The sequence below is a fragment of the Tupaia chinensis genome, unplaced genomic scaffold (assembly GCF_000334495.1).
Source record: "Tupaia chinensis unplaced genomic scaffold, TupChi_1.0 Scaffold000609_1, whole genome shotgun sequence".
Lineage (NCBI taxonomy): Eukaryota > Metazoa > Chordata > Mammalia > Scandentia > Tupaiidae > Tupaia > Tupaia belangeri.
The window spans coordinates 2,926,104-2,942,003 of record NW_006160128.1 but is presented as its reverse complement, the minus strand read 5'-3'; the positions used below and the strand labels follow the sequence as shown (position 1 = coordinate 2,942,003).

The 15,900-nt window shown below is 37.2% G+C and overlaps 1 protein-coding gene across 3 annotated transcripts in view; it reads left to right on the top strand.

Annotated features, from left to right (window-relative positions):
* PALS1 (protein associated with LIN7 1, MAGUK p55 family member) overlaps positions 1-15,900 on the top strand; it is a 62,955-nt gene that overhangs the window by 26,748 nt on the left and 20,307 nt on the right. For 2 of the 3 annotated variants that reach the window (XM_014591705.2, XM_014591708.1), the window contains exons 3-7: positions 488-696; positions 2,831-2,908; positions 4,248-4,394; positions 5,609-5,770; positions 8,154-8,231. In XM_014591705.2, the coding sequence (XP_014447191.1) occupies positions 488-696; positions 2,831-2,908; positions 4,248-4,394; positions 5,609-5,770; positions 8,154-8,231 (674 nt within the window). The remainder of the gene's footprint in view (positions 1-487; positions 697-2,830; positions 2,909-4,247; positions 4,395-5,608; positions 5,771-8,153; positions 8,232-15,900) is intronic. The other variant, XM_014591707.2, reaches the window with a different exon arrangement.

Sequence of the window (15,900 nt, the reverse complement as noted above, 5' to 3'; positions counted from 1 at the left end):
GAGAGGCAGCAAGAGAGAAAGTAAGAAATCACACACACACACACACACACCCCCGGAGGTGGGGGATGGCCACACTGCAGTCCCTTCTCCATTCTCTTCTTGGGATCTTGGGTATGCACCAGGTCTGGGACTCGAATTGTGGTCCACCATCTGGGAGTCCAGCAACGTAACCGCTACGCCATCTGCTCACCCCACTAGTGGTTTTTAATTTCTTTATTAGTTTTTGTATTGCTCTCCTCATTTACTTTATAATAACATATACTTGTTTTATAATTAAAACTTTTTTTTAAATGCAAGTTATAATGTTGTATAACTTGAAGTTTTACTTGTAAATCAGTAAAATGACAATAAATGACACTCAGAAATTTATGCAGGCTTTTCTTTTTTCTAAAAACTTAAATTGCTGTAAGAAATCTTTATCATAAAACATTTGTTGAATTAAGACTGAAACAACTAATTTTGGGGTATCTTTTTCTTTTTCTACTAGAAGTGGAAGACTTGTTTTCCTCACTTAAACATATCCAACATACTTTAGTAGATTCTCAGAGCCAGGAAGATATATCACTGCTTTTACAACTTGTACAAAATAAAGATTTCCAGAATGCATTTAAGATACACAACGCTGTCACAGTACACATGAACAAAGCCAGTCCTCCATTTCCACTTATCTCCAATGCACAAGATCTTGCACAAGAGGTATGTATTCTGAATATCTGGGTGACACCCATGAGGTACTTATTATTAAGAGTATTATTGGAAAATATTTATGTGACTGTAATACTTGTTTGAAGATTGTACTTTAATTTATTGTGGTAGAAAAAATTTGATGCATACATTTTATTCTGAGAAAATATATACTTAGAGTCAGAGATGCTTCATAGTTAATTTTGTATATAAAATTATATATTTGGATAGTAATAAATATTTGAATAACTAGAGGACAATTTTTTTTTCTTTTGAGAGGTTTTTGCTATACGGTGTGTGTGCTTGCCAGAAAGACAGAGAGATAGAAAGCGAGAAATCACCCCCCAGTGGGTATGGCCACACCGCAGTCCCTTCTCCATTCTTGTCTTGGGATCTTGGGCACGCACACACATGCGCCCGGTGTGAGCTCAGGCCACCGGGTCCGGGGCTTGAACCATGGTTGACTACTTGGGAATCCAGTGACATAGCCATTATGCTAACCGCTGGTCCCACAAAATTTTTTTTTAATATGAGAGGAACAGAGAGAAGGAGTAGGAGGAGGGAGAGACAGAAAGATATATGTTTTTTCTTTTGTTTTTTAATTATATAAATTTATTTAAGAGAGGTTACTGCTATAGGGCATGTGCACTCATCAGAGAGAGAGAGTGAGAAATCTTCCCCTGCGGGGATGGCCACACCACAGTCTCTTTTCCTCCATTCTCCTCTCAGGGTTTTGGGCACACACATGCATGCACCCAGCATAAGTTTTAAATCACTGAATCCGTAACTTGGAACTACGTGAGAGTTGAGCAGTGTAATCATTATGCCATTAGCTGGTCCCAGATTCATTCATTTATTCAAATTTTACCAGAGAGAGACAGAGAGAGAATGGGAAAGTGAGAAAGCAAGCTGTCAGTTTCAGGACTTGAATCATGGTTGACAAAGTGGGAGTTAAGTACCTTAACCACCACATCTCCTGCTGGCCCCCTAAAATAGGTATTTTTGACAGGACCTTGCTGTTAAAATCTTCTGCCCAAGGCTCCCCCCCATCCCTACCATCCTCCCATCCTCCTGCCAAGTTAGCTAGCATAGGCATGTACTGGTGGGCCTGTCCATGTCTTTACATGGCCCCAGCCTCATGCAGTGGTACCCTGCCACTTGCATTACTGAAGCTGAGGGCAGAAATTTGTAATACTTTTGGTATAGTTTTAATTTTGATAAACATTATACTTGTAAACTGAGATAAAGGAATACTAATTTTAAATGTAGTTACATAAGCATCAATTAAAAAACTAAAATAGTAACATAACTGTTCATATTTTTTCCTTTCTATATAATAATTATTAGTGTATTTTATATAATTTTATATATTTTAGTGGAAACTTTGAAGGGGAGAGTAGTTCATTCATCAACAAAAATGCCAAAATTTTTTCTACAGGTTTTTTTTTTTTCTTTCTGGTTTTTTTTTTTTTTATTTATTAATTTTTTTTTTTTAGGTTTTTATTTGCCATAGAGTGCATGTGTTTGCCAGAGAGACAGGGAGAGACAGTGGGAGGGAAAGTGAGAAATCACCCCGAAGGGGAATGGCTACACCACAATCCCTTCTCGGATTCTTGGGCACGCATGTACACATGTCTGGTGTGAGTTTCAACCAAACTGTGATCAGCCATTTGAGAGTCAAGTGCCCTAACCACTATGCCACCTGCTGGTCCCTTATCTATAATTTTTAAAAAATAAAGGACACTGTTTTTAGCCATGGCATAACAAGATTAAATACTATAAAAAATAATAATAAATTCTGAATTTTTCTTATAATTCTTTCTGGTGTTTTTCTTTTTTATGAGTTTTTTTTTTTTTTTTAATCATTTTAGCTACCACTTTAAAAATATATTAACTGGGATCAGCAGGTGGTATGGTGGTTGGGGCATTGGACTCCCACATGGCCAACCTTAGATCGAGTTCTGAACCTAGTGGCTTGCTCTCTCATTTTCCCTCTCTGTGTCTGGTGAGTGTGCATGCCCTATAGCAAATTAAAAGATATAAATAAAATTATATAATTCCTTAAAAATATATGTGCCACCCCACTTAAGTACTACTGGTATTTCCTGTAGCCAATAAAAATATGCTCTTTATTTTTGTTCCTTAGGTACAATCTGTTTTGAAGCCAATCCATCAGAAGGATGGACAAGAATTAACTACTTTGCTGAATGCTCCACATATTCAGGTAGCACATGGACAGAGAATTATATAGATGGTTTTTCTAGCTTTCTTCTTTTTTTTTTTTTTTTTAAGTTTTTTGCTATAGGATGTATGTGCTCACCTGAGAAAGAGAGACAGAGGGAAAGTGAGAAATCACCTTCCAGAGGGACTGGCCACCCCACAGTCCCTTCTCCATTCTCCTCTCAGGATTTTGGACACACATGCACATGCCCCCATCATGTTTTTTAAGCTGCCAGGTCTGGAACTAGAACCATGTAGTCAGCCATGTGGGTTCCAGCCTCCTTGACTTCCATACTACATACTGGCTCTTTTTTTCCCCCCTAATATATAAGTCTTCTAGGGCTAGAAGAGACCCCAGATATTATCTAGCCAAGCATTATTTGTACAACCCCCTCTGCAAAATTATTATTACTGTTCAATTTTTTGAAAAATTCGGAACCAGCAGTTGGTGTAATGGCTATGTCACTGGACTTGCATGTAGCTGACCGCAGTTCGAGTCCTGGACCCGGTGGCGTAAAATTCAGGTTGGGCGTGTGTGTGTGTGCATGCCCAAGATGCCGAGAAGGGAGGAGAAGGGATTGCAGCATGGCCAGCCACCCAGGGGTGTTTCCCACTCTCCCTCTGTCTTTCTGGCAAGCTCACATGCCCTATAGCAAAAACCTCTCAAGAAAAAAAAAAGAAAGAAAAGAAAATTTCATGATAAAGTGTATGTGCACGCATAAGAGCAAGAAAAGCACTGTGCCACAGGACTCAGTTATGCCACAGTACTTGTCCTCCATTCTTCTAGCCTGCCAGAATCCTGGGCATACATACGTACACATACCCAGGGTTTCATCAGGCCTGTTGTGCCAGGGATATGAACTGTGGTTAGCAGGGGGCTTCCAGTTCCACAGTTGGCATACTACTGGTTGGGGCCTGAGTATACATTTTTACATTTAAAATTAGCCTGGTTATTAAAAAAAAGTAACCAGATTACTTTTGAAACAATTTATTTTTCTTTACTACTGGACCAAAATTCCTCTTTTTTGGGTTATATTTTGCATAAATTTTAATTATCTGTGGTTTCTAGGTATTTAAATTGTTTTTATGTGGTTTACTAAGCAGTTCACATTTGCATAATCCATTCTGGGGTGTATCCTATATACATCTTTGGTTATTAGTAGCTCTAAACGTTAGGGTTGCATGTCTTAAAAATTGTAAAATTTGTAAACAGATGTAGACATATGATTAATTATACCACTTTAAAAAATTTAATGATCAGAATACTGTGTGTATGATGTGATTAAAAATATATAGAAATAAATCATGCTATTACTTTAAACATGTGAATTTCTTTGAAACAGGCACTTTTACTGGCCCATGACAAGGTTGCTGAGCAGGAAATGCAGCTAGAGCCCATTACAGATGAAAGAGTTTACGAAAGCATTGGCCAGTACGGAGGAGAAACTGTAAAAATAGTTCGTATAGAAAAGGCACGTGATATTCCATTGGTAAGTGTTCAGGATTTCTGATCCAAGATTCTTTCCTTCTTTTGTTTTTTCTTTTTCTTTTTCACTTCTTTTCTCCCTCATTTTTTTTTGGGGAGGGGCGTGGGGGGGCAGAGGATATGTGTCATCAGCAGAGAAAAGAGAGACAGCAAGAGCGAAAATGAGAAATCATCCCTTGGGGGAATGACCACACTGCAGTCCCTTCTCCTCCATTCTCCTCTTGGGATTCTTAGACACACACACACATGCGCCAGATGTGATTTTCAAGCCACTGTGTCTGGGACTCAAACCATGGTTGGCCATGAGGGAATCCAGCACTTTAACCACCATGACACCTGCTGACAATTTTTTTTTATATAGAGGTTTTTGCCTCAGGGCACATGTGCAAGAGAGAGACAGTGAGAGGGAAAGTGAGAAATCCCCCCCTATCCCCCCTCCCACCATGACCATGCCTCAATCCCTTTTCTTCCCAGGATCTTGGGAATGCACTCACGCATGCCCAGCATGATTTTCAGATCTGGGGCTTGAGCCACGGTCAGCTGTGTGGGAGTCCAGCAATGTAACCGCTACACCTTCTGCTGGCCCCTCCTGCTGACAAAATTTTAAAGTAAAAGTTGTAGAGAAAAGTGTTATAAATTGTGTCTACTTTTCAAGCTTTGTTCTCTATTTTGAGCCTACACTTTACGATTGTGTTTCTAGTTTGTGTAATAAATACTAATGTTTAATACATGTAAATGTGAATTGGATGTTGCTATACTATTTCACATTAAATAACTAGATTGGTATTCCTCTGCTTGTCATATTTTGAATTAAAAAAACTCTATATATCACATTCACTAATTACACCTAAATGTAGTGTAACCATTTGAATAGGATCCAGCATATAGAGGACAAATTTAATTATTGGTCTTCACACATTGTTTTAAAGCAAGTGCCTTTTTCTATTTTATGCTTCAAAATCTGCATGATTTCAAAATTCTAATGAATAGAGTGTTTGTAAAGCAGAAAATGTTGTGGAGAATATGGTCAGCTTTCAAATCTAATTATAATTATTACTCTACTGTGTAAGTATAGTTTTTTTTTTTTTTTAAGATATCTGAAGGCTGGTATGGTTGAATAGAAAAAAATAATATTTAAAAATGAAGAAATGCTTTAAAAAATTGCATCTTTATTTTTAAGTGAGGTTGTGTTTTGTTTTGTTTTTGTTTTTGTTTTAGGGTGCTACAGTTCGTAATGAAATGGATTCTGTCATCATTAGCCGGATAGTAAAAGGAGGTGCAGCAGAGAAAAGTGGTCTGTTACATGAAGGAGATGAAGTTTTGGAGATTAATGGCATTGAAATTCGGGGGAAAGATGTCAATGAAGTTTTTGACTTATTGGTAAGTTGATACAAGTGAAAGTATAATTAATAGCTTTTTAAAGGCTGTTTTCTTTTTTATTAGACTTTAGAATAAAATATTTTTAAAAATAATTATTTAACCTTATTTATTTATTTTTTAATTTGCTATAAGTCATGTGTGCTCACCAGTCAGAGAGAGAGAACATAAGAAAGCAAATCGCCAGGTCTGAGACTTGAACTGCAGTCGGCCATGTAGGAGTACAGTGCCCTAACCACCATACCACCTGCTGACCCCAGAATAAGATATTTTTTAAGTATTTATAAATAACTGTTAAGGGCAGTAGATAGCTTCTATTCTAGCCGAATTTTCTTGTGACAGAATTGTTCCACAATTTGTTAGAAGAGTTTTATTTTTGGGTAGGGGCCAATGATACTTTTTTTACTTTGAGCTTTATTATTACCAAGTATGTTTTATTTGCTTCTGCTTCTATTCTAGCCGAATTTTCTTGTGACAGAATTGTTCCACAATTTGTTAGAAGAGTTTTATTTTTGGGTAGGGGCCAATGATACTTTTTTTACTTTGAGCTTTATTATTACCAAGTATGTTTTATTTGCTTCTGAAATCGGTAGTAAAATAAATCTTTAATTAACTCAGTAAATATTTATTGAGTGCCTACCTTGTGTTAGCTTTTAGAGAAAGAGTAACGAAACAAAGTCTGTGTTCTCATGGTTTTTTCTTTTTTAAGTTTTTTTGCCATAGAATGTGTGCAGTCACCAGAGAGAGAGTGAGAAGGAAAGTGAGAAATCATTCCCCAGGGCATCAGGATGACCTTACCATAATGTCGTTCCTCCTTTATCCTGTTAGGATTCTTGGGCATGTAAGCACCATGCCACCTGCTAGGCCCATGTTCTCAAGGTCTTTATGTTGGTTTTCTTTTTTAGAATTATTTAACTTTATTTATTTATTTATTTTAATTTGACCAGAGAGGGGGAGAGAGAGAAAGTGAGAAGAAAGCTGCCAAGCCCGGGACTTGAACTGCTGTTGGCCATGTGGGAGTCCATTGCCCTTAATCACCATGCCTCCTACTGGCCCCTATTTTCTTGATTGTTATTTTCTATCGATACTAGATAATAGCAATGCTTATACATCTGCACTGTTAAATGTAACAGTCATTAGCTACATGTAACTATTTTGATTTAAATTCAGTAACATTAAAAATCCAGTTCCATATTCACACTAGCTGCATTTCATGTGCCAAAGAGCAATCACTATGTAGCTAATGGTTTACCATATTATGATATAGTTACAGCATATTTCTGTCATTGTAGAAAGTTCTGTTGGGCTGGTATTATTGGTAAGTCATTTATAATCGTCTTTTGAGGCTATTTATGATCACTTTGAAAACATGCACCCATTGGATATATATTCTCAGTTGTTTAGTACCAGTCGTTATAGTGGTATCTCTATTTGTTGCTGTCTGTTGTAAAATCTAGAAAACATGCAAACATGCTTATGTCTATTTTTACCCGTCCTCATTTATTGCTTTTGTAACGTTCCACTGGTCATCATTTTTAGCTTTTGTTTTGTTGGCTACCTGTTAGATTGAGCACTGCTCCCCACTGCATTGGTACCAGAAGTTGTGATGATTACTGTCTTGGCTGAAGGTGTCTGAATGAAGCAATCAATCAGTGGTGTACTAGAAAATGATAGTGAACCTAGCAGTAAGATTCCATACAGTTATAAACTACAGTGGATGACAGATGGCCCAGCCTTAGTGGTGCAGGTAGTAGCATGCCACACTGCAGTGCTGGAAACCACATGACCAAATGTGAGTTTGGATACCTGGTCAGCCTATAACAGCAGCCACGCATGCAAGTGACCAGGATCCTGATGAGCTAAAGAGCCGAGGAAAGGAGATCATGGCATGATGAAACCCTGTGGAGAGTGCCTCTTTTTCTCTGTCACACACACTGACTCACTGTCATTCACATGCACACTCGTGTGTGCTATGTCATGAATAAAAGAAAGAAACTTTAAAGAAAGGATGACGGTATGTAAGAATATTTGCATTTTTGCATAGCTTTTCTAGTCCTACTTAATTATTTTTTCAAATTCTTCTGTAGAAGATAATAAGAGTAGATAATCCATAGTTGGTATAGCGTTGTGGCATCTTAACAACCCTTTATCATGGAATCTTCCTAAACTTAAAATTGAATGGAAGAGAAAAACCCAAGACTTAATGAGTTGAGTGGCTTGGGCTAGAATTGCAGAATGTTTTATATTCTAGGATAGTTTAAATACAATGGAGTCTGTGAAAAGTGTACTTTGGGGTTCCAGAATAGTTCAGATTGGGGAATACTATGAGATCATAGAATGATTTTCATAAAATCAAGTTTTAAAAATAATGCACTTTCTATTACAGTCTGATATGCATGGTACTTTGACATTTGTTCTGATTCCCAGTCAACAAATCAAGCCTCCTCCTGCCAAGGAAACAGTAGTAAGTGATTTTTTTATATTCATTATTATTCCATGACTACTATTTGCTGCTATGTATCAGAAATGTCACTCTTAAGTATTTCTTGCACTTCAGTAAAAACGGACAAATTTAGAAGTTTTTATGTAAATAAATATGAAATATTACCCTCCACCCCCCCAGGGGGCATATGTGCTCACCAGGTGTGGTGGGGAAATACCCCTCAGTAAGGGGTGGTCACGTTGTAATCCTTTCTCCTCTATTTCTCTATCCTGTCAGGAACTGAGACATACGCATACATATACTCAGCATGTCCTTCAAGCTGCCAGGGCCAGGAGGAGTTGAACCATTGTCAGCTATGTGTAATCCAGCTCCCTTAACCTTAGACTATGGGACCAGCCCTCAACATTTCAAATTTAGTAAACTCTGACCCTTTTTTTTTTAAGGTTTTTACTATAGGGCACACACACTTGCCAAGGAGAGAGAGAGAGAGAATTAGAAGTCATCTCCCAAGGAGGATGGCCACACTGTATTCTCTTCTCCATTCTTCTTTCTCCTCTTTGGGTTTTGGGTATGCATGCACACATGCCCAGAATGATTTTCAAGATCAGTGATTTTTCAAATGAATGATTTCCTAGAACCAAGAACTGAACCACTGTCAACCATTAACCACCACACCGCTTGCTAGACCCAACTCTGATCTGAACCTTTTAAAAAGTAGAAAATCACTTTCAGAATTTTTATGATTTCCAATGTTGACTTTGCCTTTTTCTGTAAGTATCGGTGGGTTTATCTAACTTAAAAACATACTTCCCCATTGAGCAAAAAAATGCTGTTACGAATGTGTGCAATTCTTTATAGAGTGTATTGCTGTCTGTTAAACATTTATTCAACTATCTTCATTTAAAAATAGACTTTATTACTGTATTACTCATCAGTTCCACTCTTAGGTATATATCCTAGCAGTTTGAAAACATACATTCACACAAGAACTTGTGCATGAATGTGCATAGCAACACTATTCATTATATGCTGAAAGTAAAAACTACCCAGGTGTCTACCAGCTGATGAATATAAAATAGTATACAGTATATCTACACAATGGGTTATTATTTGATAATAAAAAAGACTAAAGGACTAATATATTGCTACAGGATGAACCTTGAATAAATTACGCTGAGTGAAAGAAGTTAGTCACAAAAGGCCGTGAATTGATTGATTTATATGAAATGTCCAGAATGGGTCATATTCATAGAGACAGAAAGTAAATTAGTGTTTCCTTAGGTATAGGGATGGGGTGTTAGGAAGGAATGAGAGTGACTGCTAATCATTGATTTCTTTTCGGGGTAACACAAGTTCTCATATTGTGCTACTTTGATACTTGCACAACTCAGTGAACATACTAAAAGCCATCCAGTTGTGTCCAATTGCAAGGTATAATATATGATTTATACCTTGATAAATCTGTTAAAAACTGTAGACTTTAAAATGCTGGTTTAAAACAAAAGCCTAAAGTATTGCATCTATTATTATTCATAACTTTTATAGAAGTGTAACAGTTTAAAAAGAACAGTTTCTTTTTTTATCAATATTTCATCACAGTTATGCTTTATATTTTGGCTGTCATTCCATGTTTTCCCTTTATTCTTTATGGAACATATTGAACGTTGCTTCTGCAACCTTCTATTTATAAGTTTATGGTGAAGAATCTCAAGAGCTACTTAACTATAAAGTGAAGTAGCTTTAAAAAGAAAGGAAGGGGCCGGCAGGTGGTATGGTGGTTAAGAGCGCTGGATTCCCACATGGCCGACCGTGGTTTGAGTCCTGGGCCTGGCGGTTTGCTTTCTCACTTTTTTCTCTCTCTGGTCAAATTAAAGTAAATAAGTGAATAAGTAAAATATAGTTCAATAAAATAATTCTTAAAAAAAAACTAAAGAAGGAAAAGATAGAAAGAAAAAGATAATGTCAAGATTATCTGTGTTGGGCCCAACAGGTGAAATGGTGGTTAAGGCACTAGATTCACACATGGCCAACCATAGTCAAATCCCAGACCTGGCAACTTGAAAATCTCGCCAGGCACGTGTGCATTTGTTTCCAAAATCCTAAGAGAAGAATGGATGAGACAGGATTGTGGCATGGCCAGGGCGGGTGATTTCTCACTTTCCCTCTCTCTGGAGAGCACATGCAGCCTATGGCAAAAATCTAGAAACAGAAAATTGTCTGCTTTAAACCATAGCGTTTAATTAGTAGGGATTTTTTTCCCCCCAAATAACAGTGATCTACAATATTTTTCTCTTCCTTTGCTACTTCTATTAAAAAGAACTCCTGGGACCAGCAGTTGGCATAATGGCTATGTCACTGGACTCCCATGTAGTCGACCGCGGTTTGAATCCTGGACCCGGTGGCTTAAACGCACTGCAGGCATGGGGGCATGCATGCCCAAGATCCCAAGGGGAGAATGGAGGAGAAGGAGTTGCGGCGTGGCCATCCCCCCTAGGGAGGATTTCTTGCTTTCTTTCTCTCTCTGTCTTTCTGAAAGCAAGCGCACGAGCCCTATAGCAGAAACCTCTCAAAAACAAACAAAAAAACTCTTAATTGACAATATTTTTTTGCAAAGTTTTTATCAAACATCTCTGGCTTAAAATGAACTGTTATTAAATCTTGCATTAAAGCTTTCCACAAAGGTAATAATGATAGGAAATTTTTTTTTTTTTTTTTTTTTCTCTGTGATGTATGCACTCACCAAAGAAAAATAAGAGTACATGAGAAAGCACTCCATAGAACAGTGGCCACACTGTATTGCCTTCTCTTTCATTCTCCTCTAAGATTTTGGGCACGCATGCACATGTACCCAACATGTTTTTTAAGCTACCAGTCTGGGACTTGAACCACATAGGATCGAACTGCCTTAACACCATGATACCAGCTAGCCCTGGGAATTGCAATTTTGGTTGATACATGCGGTGTGATTATGGGATTAATAACCTAAAAAAATCCAAATCAGTTTGTTGAAAATCATACTACAGATCAGCATCTGCATTTTGCTACAGAGCAGCAGAAAGTATCTTTCTGATCTGTTTTGTGATTTTAGAAACATGTATTTAAGAGAGACAAATAAAATAAGTGTTATCAGAAAACTCAGTATATTCACTTGCTAAATTATAATGTTACATACAGCAAAAATAACTAATATGAAGATAAGCAGTCCCTGAGTTTAGGGTTTTTTTGCATCATACATAGCTGCTCTTTCAGGAGTGTTGGTGCCTTGGGGTTCACTTCTGGGTGTGACTCTCACGTTTACTTTTTTTTGAGGGAGAGCGATTTTTGCTGTAGGGCACATGTGCTCTATAGAGAGGCTGGGACAGAAAGCTTGAAATTACACCCCAAGGGGAATGGCCACACTGCAGTCTCTTTTCTATTCTTTTCATGGGGTTTTGGGCATATGCACTACACGCACCCAGCAGGAGTTTCAACCACTGGATCTGAGACTAACTGCAGCCAACCATGGAGGTCAGCACCTCAACTACTATGCCACCTGCTGGCCCCCAGGAAGCAGAGCATGTTAAAAGTTTTAGAGCTGAAAAGGATTTTTTTTTTTTTAAATTTACCATAGGGCACATGAGCTTGAGAGAGAGAGGTGTGGGGGGAGGGGTGAGAAAGCACCCACCGTGGGGTATAGTCAGGTGTGCACATGTGCTGCGTGAGCTTTTCAAGTCTCCAACTCTGAAACTGAAACTGCATGATCGTCCATTTAGGATCCAGCTGCCTTAACAAACATGTCGCCGACTGGCCCCAAAAGAGATTTTTTTCATCTAGTCTAATGCCCTGATCTGACAGAGGAGTAAATTGAAATGCAGGGTAATCATACTGCCTAGTAGTGATGGAATGTGTACCAGAAAATTCAGAGGCTGTTGACTGTTTCATAAATATTAGCCGTTATTATGATCCTTCTTCTGTGCCTTGCACTATGGAAATAACTGGGTCATAAGAAAAAGTTGAAAAACCCCTGTTGTTAAATACATTTATTGGCCTGTTAGAGGTATAAAATGCATTATATTGGGTTGTCAGGAAAGCCATGCATTTTTGCGTAGAAAAACAGAAAAATACGTCATGACTTCCCCGACAACGCAATACAATTTCATGTTAGTTTCTTTTTTCATTTAGAAGATCTGGAATCTTTTAATGCAGTAAGATTCTTATAAATAAGTATCAAAAGATACAAAAACTCGAGAAAATTTCAGTTTATATTGGATGTATATCCCTTTTCATGTTAGGGCAGTTACTCTATTAAGCTTGCTATTTCTCTAAGGTTAATACTTCTTTTTGCCCATCAACTGGATGTCCCACAGTGCCCCAAACTTCTCTTCTGCAAAAAAATGAAAGAACAAATAATAAAGATGCTTGGATGAAGGAAGAGAATTGAAAACTGCTACATGACACCACAAAGGCTTTTCTTGACTTACTTTCACTATTTACTATAAATGACTTTAAAAGTTAAAGGTGAATCTACAAGATGTACAGAATAAAAATTACTAAGAAAAAATATTTTGGAACATTGATTGTCTTTGGAAAGATATAAACAAACTATTAGATCATTGTCTCCTTATCCTATTCCCATTTCATCATTAGTACTTTAAATGTGAACAGCTCATAAGAACAAAAAAAAAAAAAAAAAAAAGAAAAAGAAAATGGACTGAAAGATAATTATAGCCAAGCAAGTCTATAATATGAAATTTAGGGGCCAACAGGTGGCATGGTGGTTAAGGGCACTGGACTCCCACATGACCGACTGGTGTTTGAGTCCTGGACCTGGCGGCTTACTTTCTTCCTTTCCTTTGCCCTCTCACTTGCTCTGCTCTCTCCAGTCAAGTTTAAATAAATAAGAATAAAATTATTCTTAAAAAAAAAAAGAAGTTTAAACAAGATTTTGTTTTCAGTTTAGAAACCAAACACTATTTTGATCTGATAGGATTACAGCATTGTTAGACTCTGGAGCTTTCTGTGAGGGTCAGCTTCTAGCTTGCATTTTAAAAGGACTTTGTTTTTCTTTGTATGGAAAATAAAATAAATTAGCCACTAACAGAGGATAGACTGGTAGAGATGATTTCTGTAATAAAACTAGTAAGACTCTTATCAGTGCAGTATATGGATAGACATCATGTAGTGCATGTTAAGCAATACTCGGATTTTAATTCCTTCAAATGTTCATTTTTCTGATGTTAAATTTTGCTTAGGAAAAATTGAGTTCTTTTGCTCTTAATTTTAAGATAAACTTTAGATAGAAGTAGATATGCTTGTCACAGAAGTAAAGCATATCCTCTGTACTTTTCTCAGCCTACCCAAAGAGGAGCTCCATTCCAAGACATTTAAATCAGAATGTGGGATGTGGGGGGTTAAGAACTGCCATGGGAGAGTAAATAGAAAAACCATCCCCGGGTGATTTTGTTAGCCTCTGATGAAGGTCATAAACCTAGGGACTTGTTTTTCACTGTTCTTTTTTATTTCCCTGGGGGTAGTAGTTCTCTTTAAGATTTCTATACCTAGTAATTAATTACACAAGGAACCAGATTAAACTGCAATCTGAAAGTCTCAGGCTTGGCATGACATTTCAGCATCTTAATGAACATTTCAGGGCAGGTGATCTGTGCAGAACACTTTGAAAAACAACATGTTGGGTATTGCTTTCAAAAAGTGATTTGATAAAATCATCTATCAGGCTGACAAAGTAATCTGATATGATAAATCTCTGAAAAGCCTGTTAAAAATTATTTTTCCACTACCTCGAGTGATGCCTAAAATTCCATTACTAGATTTCCAAGGGTTTTTTACCTTCAAAGGTAACAGTTTAAACAGATTCTGAAACCATTATTGACAGGGAATGCACTCAAGCAGAGCTTTTTCAGAAAGTATATTTAGATCATCCTACATATTAGACTTCTCATGCCAAGTTTATAAACTTATGTGTAATTTTTTGCTTTTTTGACTAAAGTGCATTTGAATTCGCTGCTCTCTTGCATAACTTAATAAAATTCATGTTTGGGCTGAGTGACATTTTTAAGATTTTTACCAGAACTCTAGTATTTTCACATTAAGAACAAGGTTCTTTAAGGCATTCTCTAGTTGGATTATAGCAGATCCCTGTCAGATTGGGTTAAGTATTTGACCCATAATTGATCAGTGCTATGTAACATGTGATTCTATTATATGATGTAAAATAAAGAGGAAAGTCAACCATGTTTCTAGGAATCAGGGTCTTGATTTGGGTCTTGATTACACAGTGTATTTGGTTTGTGAAAATACGTTGTGCGGGCCAGCATGTGACATGGTGGTTAAGAGCACTGGACTCCCACATGGCCAACTGCAGTTCAAGTCTCTGACTGGTGACTTGTTTTCTCACTTTCCCTCTATCTCTGTCTCTGATCAAACTGGAAAATAATAATAATAATAAAGTTAAATAAAATATTAACTTTATTACTTTATTTACATTGTGCTACATGCTTGTGACGATGTGTGTTTTTATACTTGTATAATATGAGGGGGCTTCAAAGAGTTCATGGAAATGTGTATTATGATAAAATTATGCATGATTTCAGAAAATTCTGACACCAAAATAAACTCATACTTTAATTCATTTTTCCATGAACCTTTTGAAATCTTTGTATATCAGTGAAAAGTTATCCCAAAAGCAGACTAACATTTAGTTATTTAGGTCTACTTTTTAAGTTTTTGCTGTAGAGCATGTTCGCTTGCCAGAAAGACAGTGAGAGAAAGCAAGATATCACTGCCCCCCGCACACATACACACACACACACACACTCACCACCACCACCCTTCTCCATTCTACTCTCTGCATTTTGGGCCTGCAAGCACATGTTCCCAGTGTGGTTTCCAAGCCACCAGGTCCAGGGCTCCAAACTGCACAGTTAGCCATGTGGAATCCAGTCACCTTAACAGAGATGCTCCACCTGCTGCTCCACTAATTTACATTTTTTAATGGATTGCTTTTTATTTATTTTGAAAGAATTACTTATTATTATCATTATTATTATTATTATTATTTAAATTTGCTGTAGAGCATGTGTGATCATGAGAGAGAGAAAGCTACCAGGTCCAGGACTCAAACCGTGGTCTGCCATGTGGTAGTCCAGCACCATAGCCACCATCCACCTACTGGCCCCAAATGGATCATTTAAAAAAAAAAAAACTTAGTTTTGCTGTTTGTATATTGAGACCTAGCTTATCTCTTTTCTTATTTTACATTGCATTTTTGTTTTTTTGAAATAAAACAATGTTCTTTAGAGATACCTCAAGTCAAATATTGATGTCATTGTCCTTGTCACTTAGTAAATATTTTATCAGGCCAGCCCCATAGTGCAGCAGTTAAGTGCTGAGCATACAGAGCCAGATCCCACATGACTGACCATTGTTTGCATCCCAGTGCTTGTGCCTTGAAAAACACACTGGGCATGTGTGCATATATGCCCAAAATATCAACAGGATGGAGAAATAGAAGTAAAAGGATTGCAGCATGATTATACCCCATTCAGAACTGCTTTTTCACTCTCCTCTGGTAAGCACACACACCTTATGGCAATTTAAAAAAAATACCAAATTTGATACAGCCTATTTTTATCTATTGAGAATAGTCCATTTTGTTAGTGTCTCAAGAGCTTAAGAAATATAGTATTCAGGG